The sequence below is a fragment of the Chiloscyllium punctatum genome, chromosome 17 (genome assembly GCF_047496795.1).
Source record: "Chiloscyllium punctatum isolate Juve2018m chromosome 17, sChiPun1.3, whole genome shotgun sequence".
Classification (NCBI taxonomy): Eukaryota; Metazoa; Chordata; class Chondrichthyes; order Orectolobiformes; family Hemiscylliidae; genus Chiloscyllium; species Chiloscyllium punctatum.
The window spans coordinates 50,771,227-50,793,834 of NC_092755.1; the positions used below are offsets into that span (position 1 = coordinate 50,771,227).

Below are 22,608 nucleotides of genomic sequence, written 5' to 3' on the forward strand. Positions count from 1 at the left end.
AAACCCTAAACATTGATAAGATTCATGCCTATTCCCACAGCTGATGCATTTCTCAACAGAATGGGTATTGATGAAATTTAGTAAAAGACTTTCCTCTTGACCTGAATTTAGATAAGGGAGGTAAATGCTGTTGACAGTACTCCAAGTGTGATCAAACTAGTACCTTGTATATTTATAGCAAGACTTCCCTATTTTTACATTCCATTGCCTTTGTAACAAATGCCAAAATTCTATTTACCTTTCCTAATACCTACTGAATTTGTATGCTAGTTTCTTTGTTATTTATGTGCTGTCACTTTCTCCATGTAAATAATATTCAGTTCCTCTAGTCTTCCTGCCAAAATACATAATGTCATATTTTCCCAAATTATATTCCATCTGCCAAGTTTCTGCCCACTCATTTAACCTGTCTACATCCCTTTGTAGACTCTTTGCGTCATCCACACCACTTGCCTTCTCACCTATTTTTGTGACATACACCTCAACCACTTCTGCATTCTCACTATTGCCTTCATGTATGAATAGATTCAAGAACAGCTTCTTCCCTGTTGTTATTAGATTTTTGAACAAACTTCTCAAATGTTAATTCTGATCTCTCTCTCTCTCTCTCTCTCTGCAGCTGTCAACCATATTCTGCAGTCTGTTTTGCACTTTGTATGGTATGTTGTGGACCAGGCTAGACCCTCTCAAAATTGTGGGCGGCACGGTGGCACAGTGGTTAGCACTGCTGCCTCACAGCACCAGAGACCCGGGTTCAATTCCCACCTCAGGTGACTGTGTGGAGTTTGCATATTCTCCCCGTGTTGCGTGGGTTTCCTCCGGGTGCTCCGGTTTCCTCCCACAGTCCAAAGATGTGCAGGTCAGGTGAATTGGCCATGCTAAATTGCGCATTGTGTTAGGTTAGGGGTATGGGGCGGGTTGCGCTTCGGTGGGGCGGTGTGGACTTGTTGGGCTGAAGGGCCTGTTTCCACACTGTAAGTAATCTACTATAATGAAAATATTTTAAGAAGGTAGCCTAGATCCTAACATTTTCTTATTATAAACGCAGATATGAAGTGGATATCCTAGATGTGATGCAGCTGGTCAAACCACTCGGCTATAAACAAATCAGAATTTATTTAAACACTACAGTGGAAACACGAACAAAAGAAAATGGAATTTATAATAATTATTGGAAAACTTAACCAACCTGATACACCAAATTAACTAAGGAACTGTTCCAATCCTGTTATATCCCATGAACACATTCCTTGGCAAAAAGGTAAATTGAAACACAGATTCTTCCAGGCAGAAGGGAATAACATTCAAAGAGATTTTGAGAGAAAGTCAGTCAGGAATCGTTTGCTGAAGCTTGCAACCTTCCTGGATTCCAGCATCTAGTGACTGCTACAGTTAAACTAAACCAGAAAAAACCTGAATGGGAGAACTGGCCACTCCCCTGTCAATGTTAAACCATGCTCTCCGAAGACTTCTCGGCACCTCTTCCTTTACGACCTCTCTTAAAAAAAACCCAAGGACAAAATAATGTTGTAAAAGTGAAAGCATCATCGCAGGTATGATCTCCCTGTATAGCATGCAAAACAATTCTTTTCACTGTATCTCCATACATGATAACAATCAATCAATCCAATCAATCACATTCTTCGTAATATGCAGTACTCAGAACTGGACTCAATACTTGAGCTGACGTTGATCTTTTGTCTTTTATAAGTCTAGTATAACATTATTAATTAATTAAACCTAGAATGTTATATGGTTTATTAATCATGCTGCCAACCTGCCCTGCCATCTTCAATGACTTGCACTGCAGCTACACACACAATTTCTTTAACAGTACTTTCCAAACCTCTAAACGAGAAGGACAATAGCAGCAGCACTAACATGAGACCACCATCACTGTAAGTTGTAACCACTGCATCAGATACCTGGAGGTCTCTCTCTAACATCTGTCCTGCAATGAGAGATTGAGCAAACTGTCCCTGTAATCTTAGATTTTCAAAGAATGAAAGGAATCTCATTAACTTATAAAGCACTTAAAGAAATAGAGAGGGTGAATTCAGATAAAATATTTTCCTGGTTAGAAGTGAAGGCATGTTTAAAAATAAAGGGAATGCCATTGAGAACTAAGAATTCTTTGTACTTAGAGGGTTGTGACTTTTGAAATACTCTATCCCAGAGGGCTTGTCGAAGCTCTACCTTTGAGTATGTTTAAAATAGAGACTGATAGATTTCTAAAAACCAATGGCATAAAGGTCTATGAAAATAGTTTGATAAAAGGCAATGAAATGTTCAATCGGCCATTATTGTATCAAATAGTGGAAGAAGCTCGATGATTGAATGGTCTACTCCTGTTCCACTGTTCCTGACAGCACTGCAGTGTACCTATAGAACTCCAGCTGGAGTCGTTCAAGAAAGTGGCTCATCATCAACGTGGTCAGTTGGGGCTTAGCATTAAATACTGCGCTTGCCAATAATGCCCAGATTTTAGGAATGAATAAACAATCTAGAAGAAGAATTGAGGGACGTGAAGTTGGAAGACTGAATAATAAGAAAAAATCATGTTTGTTGGACTTAATATCATAGTGTTGTAACACACATTCTAATGGATGGTAGAAGGCAAACTAAGTGGACCTCTCATCAAGCAATTCCTACGTTTCTGTGCAATTTTTGATTTATTTTAATGTAACGCATCTGACAATGGGAAAGTTTAGAGAGTGAGGATGAGAGTGGTTTCCTGGTCCAAGATTTTTTTTAAAAAATCATTTGCAGAATGTTCACATGGCAGGCCGAGTCACCATTTATTACCAATCCCTATTGCTAATCGCACTGAATGGCTTGGTAGGCCCAGTTCCAAGAGTAGTTAAGAGTGAACAACTTTGCTGTGTGTCTGGGGTGACATGTAGTTCTGACTAGGTGAGGATGACAGATTTCCTTCCCTAAAGGATATTAGTAAACCAGCTGGATTTTTACGACAATCAACAGTGATCAACATGATCGCTTTTAATTCCACATTTTCAGTGATTCAAATTTAATCATTTGTTATGGTGAGATTCCAACCTATGTGCCCAGAACATTAGACTGGGTCTCTGAATCGAGGGTGTGTTGCTGGAAAAGCACAGCAGGTCAGGCAGTATCCGAGGAGAAGGAGAAATGATGTTTCGGGTCAGAGCTCTTAATCAGGAATGAGGAAGGGAGCCTCCAGGGTGGAGAGATAAATGGGAGGGGGGTGGGGCTGGAGAGAAGGTAGCAAAGAGTGCAATAGGTGGCTGGAGGTGGGGGTAAGGTGGAGCAGATAAGTGGGAAGGAAGATTGACGGGTGGAACAGGTCATGAGGACGGTGCTGAGCTGAAAGGTTGGAACTGGGGTAAGGTGGGGGGAGGGAAAGTGAGGAAACTGGTGAAGTCCACATTGATGTCCTGGGTTGAAGGGTCCCATGGCGGAAGATAAGGCGTTCTTCCGCAGTCGATGGGTGGTGAGGGAGTTGAAATGCAGGAGGCCCAGGACCTGCATGTCCTCGGCAGAGTGGGAGGGGGAGTTGAAATGCTTGGCCACGGGGTGGTGGGGTTTGATTAGTGCGGGTGTCCCAGAGGTGTTCTCTAAAGCACTCTGCGAGAAAGCGTCCAATCTCCCCAGTGTAGAGGAGACTGCAACAGGAGCAACAGATATAATAAATGACATTTGTGGAAGTGCAGGTGAAACTTTAATGGATGTGGAAGGTTCCTTTGGGGCCTTTAATGGAGGTGAGGGGGGAGGTGTAGGCGCAGGTTTTGCTATTCCTGCGGTGACAGGGGAAGGTGCCAGGAGGGGAGGGTGGGTTGTTAGGGGGCGTGGACCTGACCAGGTAGTCAAGGAGGGAACGGTCTTTGTGGAAAGCATATGGGATGGGAAGGTACATCCCCACATATGTTCAGGACACCACCCACGCCCTCTACCTCCTCCAAGATGTCCGTTTCCCTGGCCCTCAATGTGTCATCTTCACCATGGACATCCAATCCCTCTACACTTCCATCTGCCATGACCAGGGACTCCAAGCTCTCCATTTCTTTCTCTTCCAACGTCCCCACCAGTACCCTTCCAATTCCTCCTTCCAATCCTCCCACTTCCCCCAGGTGAAAGGGGTAGCCATGGGCCCCCGTATGGGCCCAGCTATGCCTGCCTCTTTGTCGGTTACGTAGAACAGTCCATGTTCCGGAGTTACACCGTCACCACTCCCCACTTCTTCCTCCGCTACGTTGATGACTGCATCGGTGCCACCTCATGCTCTGACAAGGAGGTCAAACAGTTAATCATTTTCACAAACACATTCTACTCCAACCTCAAATTCACCTGGACCATCTCTGACACCTCCCTCCCCTTCCTAGACCTTTCTACATCCATCCACGAGGACCGACTCAACACTGACATTTTTTACAATCCCACTGACTCCCACAACTACCTGGATTACACCTCCGCCCACTCTACCTCCCGTAAAAATGCTATCCCGTATTCCCAATTCCTCTGCCTCTGCCGCATCTGCTCCCAGAATGACCAGTTCCACCACAGAACACACCAGATGGCCTCCTTCTTTAAAGACCGAAATTTTCCCTCCCACGTGGTTGAAGATGCTCTCCAATGCATCTCATCCACATCCCACACCTCTGCCCTCGAACCCCACCCCTCCAACCACAACAAGGACAGAACGCCCCTGGTCCTCACCTTCCACCCTCCCAACCTTCGCATAAATCACATCATCTGCTGACATTTCCACCACCTACAAATGGATCCCACCACCAGGGATATATTTCCCTCCCCACCCCTTTCTGCTTTCTGCAAAGACCGTTCCCTCTGCAACTACCTGGTCAGGTCCACACCCCCTAACAAGCTACCCTCCCCTCCTGGCACATTTTCCTGTCACCGCAGGAATTGCAAAACGTGAGCCCACACCTCCCCACACATCTCCATTCAAGGTCCCAAAAAGCCTTCCACATCCACCAAAGTTTCACCTGCACATCCATCCATGTAATTTATTGTATCCGTTACACCCGATGCGTTCTCCTCTGTACTGGGGAGACTAGATGCCTTCTTGCAGAGCGCTTTAGGGACCATCTCTGGGACACCCACAGCAATCAATCCCACCACCCCGTGGCCAAACATTTCAACTCCCCCTCCCACTCTGCCGAGGACATGCAAGTCCTGGGCCTCCTCCATCACCGCTCCCTCACCGCACGATGCCTGGAGGAAAAACACCTTATCTTCTGCCTCGGGACCCTTCAACCCCAGGACATCAATGTGAACTTCACCAGTTTTCTCATTTTCCCTCCCCCCACCTTACCCCAGTTCCAACCTTTCAGCTTAGCACCGTCCTCATGATCTGTCCCACCTGTCAATCTTCCTTTCCAAATATCCGCTCCACACTCCTCTTTGACCTATCACCTTTATTGCTACCTCCATCCACCTACTGCACTCTTAGCTACCTTCTCCCCATCCCCACCCCCCTCTCTTTTATCTCTCCACTCCGGAGGCTCCCAGCCTCATTCCTGATGAAGAGCTCCAGCCCGAAACGTCAATTCTCCTGCTCCTCGGATGCTGCCTGACCTGCTGTGCATTTCCAGCACCACACTCTCAAGTCTGATCTCCAGCATCTGCAGACCTCACTTTCTCCCTCAGTCTCTGGATGACTAGTCCAGTCGCAGTATCACTATGCTACCATCTTTCCAATTTAGATTTCCATAATTTGACAACAAGCCATTTACCTTAACAGATCTCTGATTAGCCTAACTGATCTGTACTAGGATTTGTGATCGATATGAAGGCTCTTCTGCGATCCATCACTTAACCTATTAGCATAATCCGCTATTCCTTTCTGCCTCGTGTTTATCTAGCTTTCCCTTAAATTTATCAACGCTATTCACCTCAATTATTCCATGCGGTTGTAAATGTCACATTCTAACCATATACCCACACTGGTTTAAGAAGATTCTCCTGAATTCCCTACGGGATTTATTAGCAACTATCTTTATTTAAGCCTCCTACATTTAGTGTCCTTCACAAGTGGAAATGTTTTCTTTCTATGTACAGCATTATACACATAATTTCAAAACGTCTATCAGGCTTCCCTTTTCTGAAACAAAAAGTTAGTCTTTCCTGATGGTAATTTACAGCTAGCAGCTGGCTTTTTGCTTTCTTATATGCCAATGCAGGTTGAACATTCTTTTAGGGAAAAACTGATCGATCCCACAAATGCATAGGTCCAAAAACCCCACACAAACACAAATAGCTGGTGTTACAGGAGTACTTGTTGTAGAGCTCCAGGCTAATTTAGCTCAGTGTGCCAGGGTAATGTTTTCTGAGCGTATCTATAATTTTAAACCCTCCATGGTATTTAAAGTGTACAAATACAGCTAGCAGTAAAAGCATAGGGGAATTATAGTATTGTATGTGGTTGGGGGGAGGCAGGGGTGGTGTTGGGACAATGTGGCCTGAAGTGTTCATTCAGCTTCTGTGGTGCACAATAATTTATAAATACTTAATGAGTACTTGTTGCTTAATCAATTTCTAAACACAGTGTCAGGAAAGTACTGACTTGTTCCTGGTGATGTTTATGAAATCTTTAGAATAATTCTGAATATTAATCTATTTTGCTAAATGTAAGATTATTCTGTTGCACTGAATTTATTTTACAAATATACTTTGTTAATGTGGGTCAAAATGGACAAAAGTGTTAAAGGAAAATTGCCCCCATCACCTGATTATCTACTTATTTACTATTTGGAGGAGCTTGCTGTGTGTGAATTGGTTGCTGCATTTCCTACATTACAACACTTCAGAAGAACCTTAATGCCTTTAAACTCCTGCAGTTATACAAAATGTCATACAAATGTAAATCTTTATTTCTGCATATTTATAATCCTCACCAGTTATTTTTCCTTCTATCCTTTTATTTTAAGTTGTTTTTTAATTCTCTTTTCACATCTTCCACAATGACATGATAACCAAGTGTCTGCATTGCACAGAAATGCAATAACTATATCTAGTGGCCTCTGAAAATCAGCTTATATTGGGGAAATAATCAAATGCGCGAGTTTGAAGAATTTTCTACTGGTAGTTAACAGCATCATATAGATGATTTGATAGTTTCAGACTGTGATGCATCTTCAGAAATGTTTCAAAATAGAACTCAGGCTAGAAATATAGTGCAGTGAGTCACATGGCAAGCCAGACAGCAGCTGACACAGAATAGTATCTTTCATTCACTCTAGCTTTTCCGAGTTTGATGTGAATCAACAGTAGTTATGCTGTACAGTTGACAACTCTGTTTACTTTGGGACTGCATCAGTTCTCTGGGAACAGGATTTGTATAAATTTAAATCGAAACGTGGAATGTGATACACAAACCAAAATAAAAACCCTGACATTCAAATTAATGAAAAGGTATTCTGGCCTACTCAGTCACTGTAAATCAGAGGTCTTGGGTTTATTCAGGGCTGCTTCTCAGTTTTATTTTGAGATTCTGAAATTGTTTAGTTAACCTTCCTGGAGTGTGTGAGTAGAGCTTTACTGTATACAAGAAGTGGAATAGAAAACTAAGTGAGATCAAACTTTATTTTTCTTCTTCACCATGTGATAGTATACTATTTTAGACACAGTGCTTCTCTGTGTCCAGATGTTTATATTCTTCATTATATGGGGCTTCAGCAAAGCACATGGCTGCCTGCCGATCACACTCGCAGATATAGGCTTCACAGGGACTGTTATCAGCTGTGGAAGAAAGAAAGAAACAATTTCTAAACCACTTTGAAATAAGCCCTTATACAGAGGCCAGTTTCATTTGGTGTAAGGTCTGCTGTCACTGATTGTCCAGAATACAAACTAGTCAAACACAAAAGATGTTACATTTATCTGTCTTGTTAAGTGTCTGAGACACAAAGGAGACTGTATGCATATTTTCATTTCTATTGAGATGAGGTGTAGGCCTTTAAGAATGATTATTTGGAACAGGAAAAGACTGCTCAGGCCCTCATGGAGATGATACTGTTGTGGTAATGTCACTGATATCACTAACAAGAACTCTGGTGATGTGTGTTCAAAGCCCACACGGTATCTGGTGGGATTTAGCTTTCATTAATAAATCTGGAATATAAAGCTTGGCTCGGTGATGGGAAGCATGACAGTTATATTTTGTTGTTGTAAAAACCTACCTGGTTCACTAATATACTTTAGGGAAGGAAATATACCATTCTGGCCTAGCAATCCATTCAGTTCAACAGCTATTAGGGATAGACAGCAAGCAAAGACCTTTCTAGCAACACTAACATTCCATGAAAAGAACACAGAAAAAATACCCATCACTCACTGAATAATATCACCATTGACAATTTCTCATCCATATCAAGCCATCTGAATACCTATTAAAATATTGCAAACAAACTTACAATCTCTCCATGAAAGGATTTGGAGAAGCCAGTGTTGGACTAGGGTGGACAACTGGAAGGAAAAGAATATGGGTACTATACGGGGTCCTCCCAGGGATGGGAGCCTCAGTGGAGGTGTGATGAGTAAGACAGAACAAAGTAGTAAGACATTATATAATTTAAGTAACTTGAATGTAATTTAAGCTAGTATTTATTTAATATGTTTGTAGTTTAGTTTTAGTTAAGTAGACAGGTTTGTTTTGGTAGAATAGTGGTTGTTTAGTAACAATGGTGCTATGTTATGGCCTTGTTTTTTGTACTGTTTTTTTCTGTTTCAATGGTGTTTTTGTTTTCTTTATATATAAATGTTTTGTAAAAGATTTTACAAAGCTTTTCAATAAAAATCTTTATAAAAAAAACTCAGAGTCAAGATTAAAATGGTGCTGGAAAAGCACAGCAGGTCAGGCAGCATCCGAGGAGCAGGAAAATCAATGTTTCAGGCAAAAGCCCTTCATCAGGAAGGGCTTTCCTGCTTCTTGGATGCTGCTTGATCTGCTGCCTGACCACTCCAGTCTTGATTCTGATCTCCAGCATCTGCAGTACTCACTTTCACAAAGTTAAAACTCACATAACACCAGGTTATAGTCCAACAGGTTTATTTGGAGGCACTAGCTTTCAAAGCACTGCTTCTTCATCAGGTGGTTGTGGAGCAGAACCATAAGGTGCAAAATTTATAACAAAAGATTAGTGTCATGCAGTTGAAATGATATATTGGACAATCCTAGATAAAGTCTTTTACCTTTTAGAATGGGTTTGTTAGTTTTGGTTCTTTAATATGTAAATCCCAGAACTTTTTTAAAGTCACATTCTCAAGATAGCTTAAGGTTTTATAACAGAAGGTACCATCTCAGCTCAGACAATGCATTAAAAGTGTGAGATTAAAGTCTGTCTATATCCTAATCTTGAGTCAGACTGATTCTCTTTCTAAAGTGTAATTTACAAGATATTACCCGGATTGACTGTCGATTATATATTTTTGAGCAAAATAGAAAGTATATGCAAATATAATTCTGCAAATATAAATTCACCCCATAAACATGTGTGTGTGCATGCAGGAGAGAGAGAGACAGAGTGAGTTTGCGCATGTGAATGCATGTGAGAGAGTGGGTGCTTGCGTATGTACAAGCTTGGTAAAGTATGGGTGTGAGTGTAATGGGGTATAAGCATGGGTGTGAGTGCAGGGGGTGTATATGTGTAAGTATGAGAGAGGGCCTGCGTTAGTGTGAGTGTATGTGTGCATATGTGTGTGTGTGTGTGTGTGAGAGAGAGAGTGTATCGTGCAGTGGGTTCACCAGTGTTACATGAACCCAAAATCCCGGTTGAGGCCATCCTCATGGGTACCAAACTTGGCTGTCAGCCTCTGCTCGGCCACTTTGCGTTGTTGCCTGTGCCAAAGTCGGCCTTGGAGGATGGTCACCTGGAGTGACTCAAGATTGGTATAAAGACAGACTTTAACCTCATACCTTTAATGCATCGTCTGAGTTGAGATGGTATCTTTTGTTATAAAACCTGAAGTTATCTTGAGAATATGACTTAAAAGAAGTTCTGGGATTTACATATTAAAGAACAGAAACTAACAAACCCATTCTATAAAATGAAATACTTAATCTAGGATTGTCCAATTTTTCATTGCAGCTGTATGACACTGTAATCTTTTGCTATAAATTCTGTGTTTTATGATCCTGCTTTATAACCACCTGATGAAGAAGCAGCGCTTCGAAAGCTAGTGCCTCCAAATAAACCTGTTGGACTATAACCTGTTGTTGTGTGATTTTTAACTCTGTCCATGAAAGGAGTCCGCAGTCCCATGTGTTGAACAATAGCCATCACATAGGGCCATGCTATCTTCAAATTCCAAGCTCAGCTGAACAATTTTCAACTTGAACATTAATCCATCTTTTCAAATAGTAAAAGATCTAAAGTGTATTTGGAACATTTTCTGTGTTATCTATAATCTCTCAGTGGTTAACAAGAACAGGAAATTTGGAGAAGATGGAAATATATTTGTAAAAAAAAGTTGAGTACAGTGATGTTATTTATTATGATATTTTACTGGGTAATTTGTAAGGTTCCCCATTCCTCGATGAGAATGCTGTTGGAGTTGCTGTTATTTCAGTGAAGTGTACTTCTTAATGTTATGAATTTATCAAAGTTGGGTGTTATATAAACATGGAAAACAACATCTAGAGCTGAGTGAAAATCCTCCCACAAAACCACAATTTTCTAAACTCCTGTCAAACATTCTGGAATCAAATTCATAGGTTACAAGGTTCCATATCAGCTGGAAGAACAGGAGCAGAAAAATAAATCGTTCTGAATAGACGGATGCTAAAATTTAATCCTTATTTTCCATGAGTACATTGCCTTCAGCTTCAAAGTGTTCCAAAGTGATATCAGGAAAATATAAAGGTGAAGCTAAAGTCATTAAGTCTGAATGTGTGAAGTATTCATCACAAAATAGGTGAATTATTATGAATTATTAGTACAGTGAGAAATGAATGGCTTTGATTAAATAGGTCTAACAGATGCAGGGGGCAGGATTTTGGCCTTCGTGTTGGAATAGGTGTGAAATTTCCTATGCTAGTTGGAGAGATGGATCCCCATCATGGTCCTGGAAGTCAGATAGGATGAGGAATGGCTATCTCCAGAAGTGGAGGATAATTCATTAAGATAATTAAAAATCCAGCTCGGGCCATTGATCAGGGTGTGCTTTGAATTTTCCAGTTGGTTTGTGGGGTCAGATGTACAGCAGATGTCCTTTACAAAGCTGAGACTTTGAATTCAAACACTGCCATGATTGTCATTTCAGCCTGAACAACTGAAAGGCCGGTAAAGAAGTTCATGCTCAGTACCGTGGCAGCCCACTCATCCAAAACCCTATCCTTTTCTGGTTTGGGTAATTTGCTGCCAGCAATATTCCTTTTTCCATTATTTTAAAAATAATCAGAGGAAACAAAGTCAGTGCAGGTAGCCCCCAAAACGTACAGTAATAAGAATCAAATTCCAAAGAAATCTTACCAATTTATATCAAAATATTATTATTTATTCCAAACATATCCCAGAATCTGTGATGCCTACCTATTGCAGAAAGCCTGAACCATGCTGATGGAAAAATATGGCACTTCACAATTTGGTGTATTATCTTTGAGCAGGGGATATGCTAATTATGGAGACTATGCGCAGTTACAGCAATGTTAGTTTTTGAGCAGCAAGAACTTTTATTTTACATTCCCTTTCTTTCCCTGCATGGTCTTTTGTAAAGTGAACTTCACACATTTCCTATAGAGCCTCTTTCCCAAGATTTCTGTCTCTTCTCAGTATGGCTGGCTTTTTCTCTTTCCCCAGTGTACATAGTTCTCGCTATGCCTCTTACCAGCTTCTTAGTAAATGTTAGCCTTTGGAGTACAACTTCCATGACTGCTGCTGTCAGTTATCCCTAACACCCAATTCCTATGCCTCCATTGTATCTGCTCCCAGGAGGAACAATTCCACTCCAGAAAATCCCAGATGGCCTCCTATTTCAAGAATGGCAATTTGCCCTCCAGCACATCTCCTCTACTTCGCACACCTCCGTCCTTGAACCCCATCCCTCCAACCGCAACAAGCATAGAACCCCCCACCCCACAACCCCCCCAGTCCTCACCTAATCTCCAGATACAGCGTATTATCCACCGCCATTTCTGCCACCTACAATCAGACCCCACCACCTGAGATATATTTCCAGCCCCACCCCTATCAGCATTCAACAGAGACCACGCCATCCGTGACTCCCTTGTTAGGTCCACACCCCTCACCAACCCACCCTCCATTCCCGGCACCTTCCCTTGTCGCTGCAAGAAGTGTAAAACCTGTACCCACATCTCCTCCCGTTACCTCTGTCCAAGGCCCCAAAGGATCCTTCCACATCCAGCAGAGATTTTCCTGCACATCCAAACACCTACCATGTCCATTGCTCTCTATGTGGTCTCTTCTACACTGGGGAGACAGGACGCCAATTCGTGGAATGTTTCAGGGAACATCTCTGGGACACTCGCACCCAACATACCTATCACCCTGTGGCTGACCACTTCAATGCCCCTCCCACTCCACCAAGGACATGCAACTGCTGGGCCTCCTCCACCGCCAAAATCCAAGCCACCCGACGGCTGGAGGAAGAATGCCTCTTCTTCCGTCTTGGGATGCTCCAACCGCACGGCATCAGTATCGATTTCAACAGTTTCCTCATCTCCCCTCCGACGTGCCAATTAACAGATTTTTAAAATTAACTTGCAGGACTTGGGCATCACTGGCTGCTGGTATTTATTGCCTATCCCTAATTGCCCTTGAACTGAGTGGCTTGCTAGGCTATTTCAGAGGGCAATTGAGAGTCAACCACGTTGCGGGTCTGGAATCACATGTAGACCAGATCAGGTGAAGATGGCAGATTTTATTCCCTTAAGGATGTTAGTGAGCCAGGTGAGTTTTTCCTGATAGTTGATAATGGTTTAATGGTCGTCAATAAATTCTTAATTCCAGATATAATTTCCATCATTTGCCCTGTCAGGATTCGAACCAGGGTCCCACAAACATTAGCTGAGTTTCTGGATTCATATCTAACCATTATCAAGATTGATTTCCTACATGCCTTTGGTGCTTGCAAATGGAACTTTAGTACCTCAACAATGTTGACATTAGTAGCAAAAGAAGTACAAAAAGTCACTCCTGGGTGAAGGATTACCATTATTCATAGTTCCGAGGGTCCTCTGTGAACCACGGGTTTGATTCATAGAGTCATAGAGATGTACAGCATGGAAACAGACCCTCATCTATCATTAAGTGTTATGACGGTCTATGCTGAATATCATGTGAAGTTTAGTGTTTGACACAGGTCCAGGTTTGAAAGGGTGGTGTGACACTGTAGTCACTCTCTTCTTGATCATTTTGGGTAATCAATCAGCCAGTGCAGCACCTACACTCCAAGTTGCTGCACATGTAGAGTCTGAATATTGATGTATGATACAGATATGTCCCCTGTTATCCATGTCCAGCATGTCTCACTGTATGGTGAAATGTGCTCAGCCCTCATCAGCCAGGATATGCCACTGATGACTATTCTGAGGTCTAAGAAACTTGAATTATAAAGTGCCTCTGCAACCTGAACACAGGAAAGGAAAATCCAACTGGGACCCATGCTCCTAATCATTAGCCAGTAATTAGACCTCAAGTGAGGCTAACATTGGACATAAATGTGATGCCTCCCTGATCAAACAGCTTCACAGGAGAGCCTCACATCTGAAGGATGGCCCATTGGTGAGGACTTGATGCTCAGGAAAATACTGAGAGTGTGTTACAAAACTGGCAACCTGGCAAAATGTGGCCAAGCTCGATTTTGTTTATTACAGGATTATGGGACAGGTAGTTTTTGTCAGAATGGGGTCAAGGGTCATTTGGAGTGCAGGATCATGGGGCTGTGAAGCAGCAAGATGGATTACTGTCTGGAACCATGCTCTATCATTGCAGCACTTTGCTAAATTGTCTAGTTAAAATTATTTGAGCCAATTAAAATTGTTTACATTACAAAAATTACAAAAGTGTCCAATTTTTAGACAACCTTTTGGCCAACTGCTCGGAGGCAACCTACCTCTGTGACAGTTTGAAGTAGGAATTACAGAAGTCTAAGTGAAGAATACTTACGGCCACAAGTGATCGTGTCACTCGAGCAGGAGTATTTGTACAATTTGATGTAAGGGTTGTCATAGATTGGCCGGCATTCCTTAATCTTGCTGGCTCCTCCATAGCAGTGATCATGGATCTGGCAGCAACTGGATTAGTACAGAGACAGAATCATTTTAGTCACTGTGAATACAGTCCCTCTGAATCTTTAACCAATCAGCAGCCAAATTCTAGTTTCAGATTCCAATCTTCATTCTCAGTTCTCAGGCATCTGGATTGAACAATTAGGTTCATATGTCCACAAATGGTACTTAGCCACAAAGTGGTTGAAAATAATTTAGAATTAATAAATTCTGGAAAAAAAAGTTTCTGAGTAGCATCGTCATTGCCATATCCTATTATTGTGTGGAGCTGCAGTACATTTTAGTGTCCACAATTCCCTTCATCTCAATGACCCAATGTTGCCCAGTGCTGTCAAAAGCTATTTGTATATGAATTCTGGATTCAGATTATAATAATCCTATTTGCAATGGATGCAGTAGATGACATTGGGTCTCCTCTACATCGGGGAGACAAGACACTTTCTTGCAGATTGTTTCAGAATACATCTCTGGGCCATCCACACCCACCAACCCCACCTGCCCCGTGGCTGAACATTTCAAATCCCCCTCCCACTCCGTCAAGGACATGCAGGTCCTGGGCTCCTCCACCGCCAAACTGTTACCACCTGATGCCTGGAGGAGGAACGCCTCATAATTCACCTTGGGACCCTGCAACCACACAGGATAAATGTGGATTTCAACAGCTTCCTCATTTCGCCTCCCCCCACCCCACCCCCACCCCCCTTTTTTATCCCAGTCCCCAGCCTCCAACTCGGCACTGTCCTCTGGACCCGTCGATCACTGCTCCTTCTGACCTATCACCTTCTCCCTCACCTTCATCCACCTATTGCTTTCCCAGCTACCTCCCACCGACCCCACCCCCTCCCATTTATCTCTAAGCCCTGACCCACAAGCCTCATTCCTGACGAAGGGCTCCGGCCTAAAACATTGATTCTCCTGCTCCTCGGATGCTGCCTGAACGGCTGTGTTTTTCCAGCACCACACTCTTGACCACAAGTGCCTCACCCTCTGTTCTTCATCAACTTTTAACAAACAACTGAATGCATTTAAGCTGTTGACCAGACTTTTTTAAAAAATGAATCACACTGCTCAGACATGTTCTGAAATACTTCTGAAGCCTTGTGGCCCAATGGTAGGGGTCCTGCCACATTGTAGATCTCTCAAGAAACCAAGAGATATGGGGAGCAGGTGGGAGACTTCAGGCAGAGCATAAGTCATGATTGTATCGAATGACAGAGTAGACTCAAATAGCTGTATGGTCTACTTCTGCTGATATTTCCCTTGTGTCTATTACCTCCAACAGTGCAATACTTAGTCCTCCTACTCTGGAGGACCAGCTGAGGCTAATGCTCAAGCTGTGGAATGTACCTAAAACCGATTCCATGGCTATAGTATAGAAGGAGAGCTTGCAGTCTGTTGTCTCAATGCCAACTGATATTCTCCTCTCTGCAGGACAAGTAACAAATATTAGAAGGGAACAGACGAGTACATATGAAGAATGACCACTGATACCAGGTACGTAAGTATCATTGAATAACTTTAAGGGATGAAGGAAGAAAATCAGAGTATAAACAAGCGATGATTAATATTTAATGGAGATGAGGGTCTCACCCTCCAGTCAGGGAGAGAAATCAAGAACCTTAGTGCTTTACCTGTTTCCATGCCCTTTTTAAACTCCCCATCACCTCTTTATTTCTTGCCCTCACACCCTTCAGCTGCAAGGAATTGGAAACCATTGTTAAAATGAGGTTGAATTGATCTGAAGGACGGTCACTGGACTCGAAACGTTAACTGTTTTCTCTCCACAGATGCTTCCAAATCTGTGTTTCTCTAGCAGTTTCTGTTTTTGTGTATTTCAGATCTACAGCATCTGCCATTCTTTTATCGAAATGTTCTGTGTAGATTTAGCAAATCCACTTGGCTTTTATACTCTACAGTTTTATTTGTGAAGTCCATGAAAAGTTCGGGTTTCAAAAAAGTACACTTTACAACCACGGCTTTGTTAGACAATCACATACAATTTGGTTTTAACCAAGGTAAGGCCCTACACACTGTCAAGTGAAGAGCTCAACAGCACTCAAAGTAGAGAATCATTGAGGAATCCAGACCACAGTTGAATGATGGCAAGACGGAAATGGAAATGGGAAGTGGGGTGGGGGCAGTTGGCAGCAAGTTCAGTCTCTCAGTGGGACCCATCCTTCCCCAATGTTAGAATCCTTCAAATACTGAGTGCCCTTGAACTAAAGACACTGCATCACCACCTAATCCCCGAGAAGGATATCAGCAGCTCCAACGATATTTTATTTTCAGTCATTTTACATGGCAATCCCCACAGCTGCTGCTGAGTGATTTTCAGCAATGGTGGAATGAGATTCTTAAATGGGAATTCATTGCCTACTTAAAGGTCTCGATTGGCGGTATGGTGGAAGGCTGTTGATAAGCCTTTCGACTCTGAATATAATCAGGATATAGAGATACAAGTGTTGGATGGGGATGTACAAAGTTAAAAGTCACACAACATCAGATTTTAGTCCAACAGATTTAATTGGAAGCACTAGCTTTCGGAGCGCTGCTCCTTCGTCAGGTGGTTGTGGAGTATAAGATTGTAAGACACAGAATTTATAGCAGAAGTTTACAGTGTGATGTAACTTAAACTTCTGCTATAAATTCTGTGTCTTACAATCTTATACTCCGCAACCAACTGATGAAGGAGCAGCCCTCCGAAAGCTAGTGCTTCCAATTAAACCTGTTGGACTAAAATCTGATGTTGTGTGATTTTTAATTTTGTACACCCCAGCCCAACACCGGCATCTCCAAATCATGATTCTCAAGGGTATTTAGAGACAGGTCTTGATCATGCTTGTGATGTCCATATCCCAAGAATTAATTTTTAAAAACTCAGATATTTCACCCATTCTTCTGACAGCGTTGACTGACATTTAGTTAGGGAGTTTAATTGAATTTCCAGTTACATTTTATTCAGATTTTTAATCTTTCATTCCCCATCCCAGGTAAACAGAAGAGCTTATGTTACCTGTCCAGTTCATCAACTGGAGTTCCAGTCCCTCCAAATCCACAGTAACACCCATAATCACTGTAGTCAAACACAGGATGGCTGTTCGGAACAGCACACTTGATCATGTTACGGAACTGCCAAATGGCATTGGGCTGAAAACTTTCTCCTCGAGCACCTGAAATACAGAATAGACAACTAGCTTGAATATCCTCCACATTGAGGAGTGTGATTTCAAATAATCTGGATTAGTGGTGCTGGAAGAGCACAGCAGTTCAGGCAGCATCCGAGGAGCAGTAAAATCGATGTTTCGGGCAAAAGCCCTTCATCAGGAATAGATGAAGGGCTTTTGCCCGAAACATCGATTTTACTGCTCCTGGCGTGCTGCCTGAACTGCTGTGCTCTTCCAGCACCACTAATCCAGAATCTGGTTTCCAGCATCTGCAGTCATTGTTTTCACCTGATTTCAAAGAATGCCGAACCTATACTTCTACAACATCCTTTATGATTCGATGACTCATGGTCTTAAGGTATCCCCTGTATTTTTACAGCTAATTATTTGTACTCAATATTATAGGGAAGCACAGTGACTAATTTCAGCACAGCATGATCCCATAAATAATAGTTTAGATAATAACCAGATAATTTACCAAGGCTACTTAGATAGCACCTTTCAGAGCCACTAAATTAAGAAGGACAAGGTCAGCAGACTTATGGGAATATTGCCAACAAGTTACCTCCAATACTGAAGGAATGGTGAACTCACCATCCTGATTTGGAAATATATTGACATTCCTTCAGTGTCAAACTCCTGGAAATCTCTCACAGTATTGTGCATGTACCTTCACCAAATGTACTTCAGCAGTTTGAGAAGGCAGCTCACACCATCTTCTCAAGAGTAGCTAACTACAGGGAATAAATGCTGGCCCAGCATGTGACAGCCACAGCCCATGAATGAATAAAATAAAGTGCTTCAGGGATGATATTGAGGACGAACTGTTTGCCAATATAGCAGAAAGAACTCGGCTACTTTTCTTTACATTCAGCACCCAGGGCCTCATCCAAAGAAATGGAACCTCTGACAGTGCTACACTGGTGTCTCAGCCTGGATTATATACACATGGAAATGGAGTCCTCTGATTTAGAGGTAATAATGTTTGAGACAAGATTGACAGTTACTTACAGTGTGAAAACAGGCCCTTTGGCCCAACAAGTCCCTCTGAAGAGCAACTCACCCAGACCCATTCCCCTACATTTATCCCTTCACCAAACACTACGGGCAATTTAGCATGGCCAATTCACCTAACCTGCACATTTTTGGACTATGGGAGGAAATCAGAGCACCCGGAGAAACCCATGCAGACACGGGGAGAATGTGCCTGAGGCTGGAATTGAACCCGGGTCTCTGGCGCTAACCACTGTGCCACAGTGCCGCCCATGATGAAAAGTAGTGGACCCAGCACTGATCCTTGTGGACTGCACGTCATCTCTTAACCTTCTTCTCTCAAACGAAAACTGCCTCAAGTATCTCAGCCTTTCCTTATAAGATCTTCCCTCCATACCAGTCAACATCCTGGTAAATCCCCTCTGCACCCTTTCCAATGCTTCCACATCCTTTCTGTAATGCGGCGACCAGAACTGTACGCAATACTCCAAGTACAGCCGCACCAGAGTTTTGTACAGCTGCAGTATGACCACATAGCTCTGAAACTCAAATCCCTCTAACAATAAAAGCTAACACATGGTATGCCTTCTTAACAACCCAATCAACCTGGGTGGCGCCTTTACAATAAAATATCAACATTGTTGTTTTGAACTTCGGTCATGATTCAATATGTTAATGCACTGTGGTTTGCAGTGTTGGATCAGACTGGCCAGAGTGGATTTGGCGATTCTTTTGGGCTGAGTGTGCTGATCACATCTGATGCAGCAGCAGTAACACTGCAGTGTCTGTGTTTGGCCTGGATTCTGTGATGACTACCCTATTTGGTTGATCCAAGCATATGTTTATTAGCATCAGAATGGTATCATACACAATAAAATAAAACCAAAATACAGCAGGTACTGGAGATCTCCCTTCATAGATACTGTCAGACATGCTGAGTTTCTCCTGAATTTCCTGTTTTATTTTTGGGTATCTGGCACAGGTGTATGTATGTGGCATATTAATCAGCCAACAACCACTGTCTCAGTTCAAACATCAATACACCAGAGAGTGGTCAGGAGCCGTAAAGGTGTACTCAAATATTATCAATCTTACCGAGACAAGTGGAGAACATTGGAAGTCCAGTTCCCTAACTAATATAAAAAGCTACCTATATCTATAGGTTGTTGACATTTATCTATATGGTTCCATTTCTATCTATCCAACAGTACTAAAGAGAATCCCCTCCAATGGCTACTCTTCGCATGCCTACACGCCGAAGAACTCTCCAAAGATCTGTGGCCTCCGGTTACCTCTCATCTATAGGATGCCATTTGTCAACAACATCATGTATCATGTTCAGGTTGAAATTAAATACAGACAACACTCAGCTTCACCATTCTCTTTCAATCCCTCCACTGTCTCGAATTTGGCATAGCCCTTATCCAGTATTGAAGGAACATAAATATTTTCTAATTAAATATTGGAAAGTAGAAATCCATTGCCTTGGTCCCACCACAAGAGCTGTTCCCGAGCCACTGACTACATCCTACTCCTTAGTCAGTCTCTGACACCAAACCAAATTGATTGCAACCTTAGCATCCTACCTGACTTTGATATAAGCTTCCAACTCTAAATCTGTCCTATAACCAAATGCACCTACCTCTTCTGTTAAATAATGCCTACACCTAAACCTGCAACAGCTCATCTGTTGCTGAAACACATCAGTAATACCTATAGGCCCCCATTTTGCACTTTCTGTAAACTTGAGCTAATCCAAAACTCTTCTGCCTGTCGCTTGTTTCACAGTAAATATGTTCAGTTATCACCCATGTACTCACTGACCTGCATTGGCTCCTGTTCCAGCACCACCTTGATTATAAAATTCACATCCAGGTATTCAAATTCCTCCTCACCCTTCTTATGTTTTTTAACTCTTCCTGCCATACAAACCTGCAAGATCTCTGTGCTGCAACAATTCTGATCCCTTGCAAATCTCTGATTCTCATTGCTTTACTAAGCCTTCAGCTCCTGGGATCCTAAGGTATAGAATTACCTTTCTAATATTTTTTGTCTCACATTTCTCTCTCATGTCTTTAAGTTACAGCCTAAAACTTACCTCTTGATCAAGCATTAGATCTTCTGCTCTAATATCTCCTTATGTGTCTTGATGTTGCAGTTTGCTTGATACCACTCCTGTAAAGCATCTTAGGACATTTTTACTGCTGGGTGCTATAAATTCAAATTGCTGTTGCACTCAACAGTTTTCTTTGAAAAAGACATTTAGACAAATGTTATTGCTTATAATTATATAAAACACAATACTCTGCATTTCTTACCAGCAAAGAAAAAAATGAAGAGCAGGCACCACATACTCCCCTCTTGTGTTGCAACTGAATTGTAGACCGCAAGGGAGGAGCCCAGAGGCTCAAACTTTATACCTAAATGTTGACCTTCAGAGTTCAAAAGACCCTGTGTAATCAAACCAGAAGCTGGCTGGACAGGTGGACCCCTTCACAGACAGTGAGAGGACAAACTAATCAAATCTATGTTGACAGTTTAATGAAGTTCAATTTGCTAAGCAACAGCAAATAATTGCTGTATGACCAATAGCTGCTGTCAGATCTCACTTTGTAACTTGAACGATTGTTATCTTGAAAAGCATAACCTGAGCTAATACAGGTTCAACCAGTATTACCTCCACCAGTAAGACCCTCATATCGTCACCCAGTATAATTTCAACCTGTAAACCTGAAACATCATAACTGCAATTATTAAAAGAAGAAAGTGCAGTTCATGTCCTCAAGACATTCCAATGTGCTTCAGCATGTCACAGTGTCAACACAATACAACCAGTGTAATTGCAAGCAGTATACCTATGACCTGTCACTACTTCAATTGACTGATGGGAAGAGGTCATTAATTCACCACCTTGAATCCTGAATGGTGCCTGTTGCTTAAATACTCAGAGAAATGAGGAGACTAGTTATGGTTGAAGTGAGCTGCAGTTTGTGAGGGACCGTCACAAATGCTAGGGAAAGTGAGAGCTGTACATAGAGCATAGAACGTAGAACATAGAAGAATACAGTGCAGTACAGGCCCTTTGGCCCTCGATGTTGTGCCGATCCAAGCCCACCTATCCTACACTAGCCCACTATCCTCCATATGCCTATCCAATGCCCGCTTAAATGCCCATAAAGAGGGAGAGTCCACCACTGTTACTGGCAGGGCATTCCATGAACTCACGACTCGCTGAGTAAAGAACCTACCCCTAACATCTGTCCTATACCTACCACCGCTTAATTTAAAGCTATGCCCCCTTGTAATAGCTGACTCCATACGTGGAAAAAGGTTCTCACGGTCAACCCTATCTAAACCCCTAATCATCTTGTACACCTCTATCAAGTCACCCCTAAATCTTCTTTTCTCCAATGAAAACAGCCCCAAGTGCCTCAGCCTTTCCTCATACGACCTTCCCACCATACCAGGCAACATCCTGGTAAACCTCCTCTGCACCCATTCCAGTGCCTCCACATCCTTCCTATAGTATGGCGACCAAAACTGCACACAATACTCTAGATAAGGCTGCACCAGAGTCTTATACAACTGCAACATGACCTCAGGACTCCAGAACTCAATTCCTCTACCAATAAAAGCCAGTACACCATATGCCTTCTTCACCGCACTATTTACCTGGGTGGCAACTTTCAAAGATCTGTGTACATGGACACCAGGATCCCTCTGCTCATCCACACTACCAAGTATCTGACCATTAGCCCAGTACCCCACCTTCTTGTTACTCTTACCAAAGTGAATCACCTCACACTTACCTACATTGAACTCCATTTGCCACCTTTCTGCCAAGCTCTGCAGCTTATCTATATCCCGCTGTAACCTGCCACATCCTTCCTCACTGTCAACAACTCCTCTGACTTTTGTATCATCCGCAAACTTGCTCACCCAGCCTTCTAACCCCTCCTCCAAGTCATTTATAAAAATGACAAACAGCAATGGTCCCAAAACAGATCCTTGCGGAACACCGCTAGTAACGGCACTCCAAGATGAACCTTTACCATCAACTACTACCCTCTGTTTTCTGCCAGCCAGCCAATTCCTAATCCAAACCTCCAACTCACCCTCAATGCCATACCTCCGTATTTTTTGCAGTAGCCTACCATGGGGAACCTTATCAAATGCCTTACTAAAATCCATATACACCACATCTAC

At 42.4% G+C, this 22,608-nt stretch overlaps 1 protein-coding gene across 1 annotated transcript; it reads right to left on the bottom strand.

Annotated features, from left to right (window-relative positions):
- Positions 1-7,587: 7,587 nt before the first annotated feature.
- On the bottom strand, positions 7,588-20,929 carry LOC140487686 (phospholipase A2, minor isoenzyme-like). Its single transcript, XM_072586957.1, has 4 exons — positions 20,721-20,929; positions 17,259-17,415; positions 14,124-14,251; positions 7,588-7,737 (listed from the first exon to the last, which is right to left on the bottom strand). Exons 1-4 carry the CDS (start codon positions 20,752-20,754, stop codon positions 7,616-7,618), a joined length of 441 nt encoding a protein of 146 aa, XP_072443058.1. The 5' UTR covers positions 20,755-20,929; the 3' UTR covers positions 7,588-7,615.
- Positions 20,930-22,608: the final 1,679 nt, after the last annotated feature.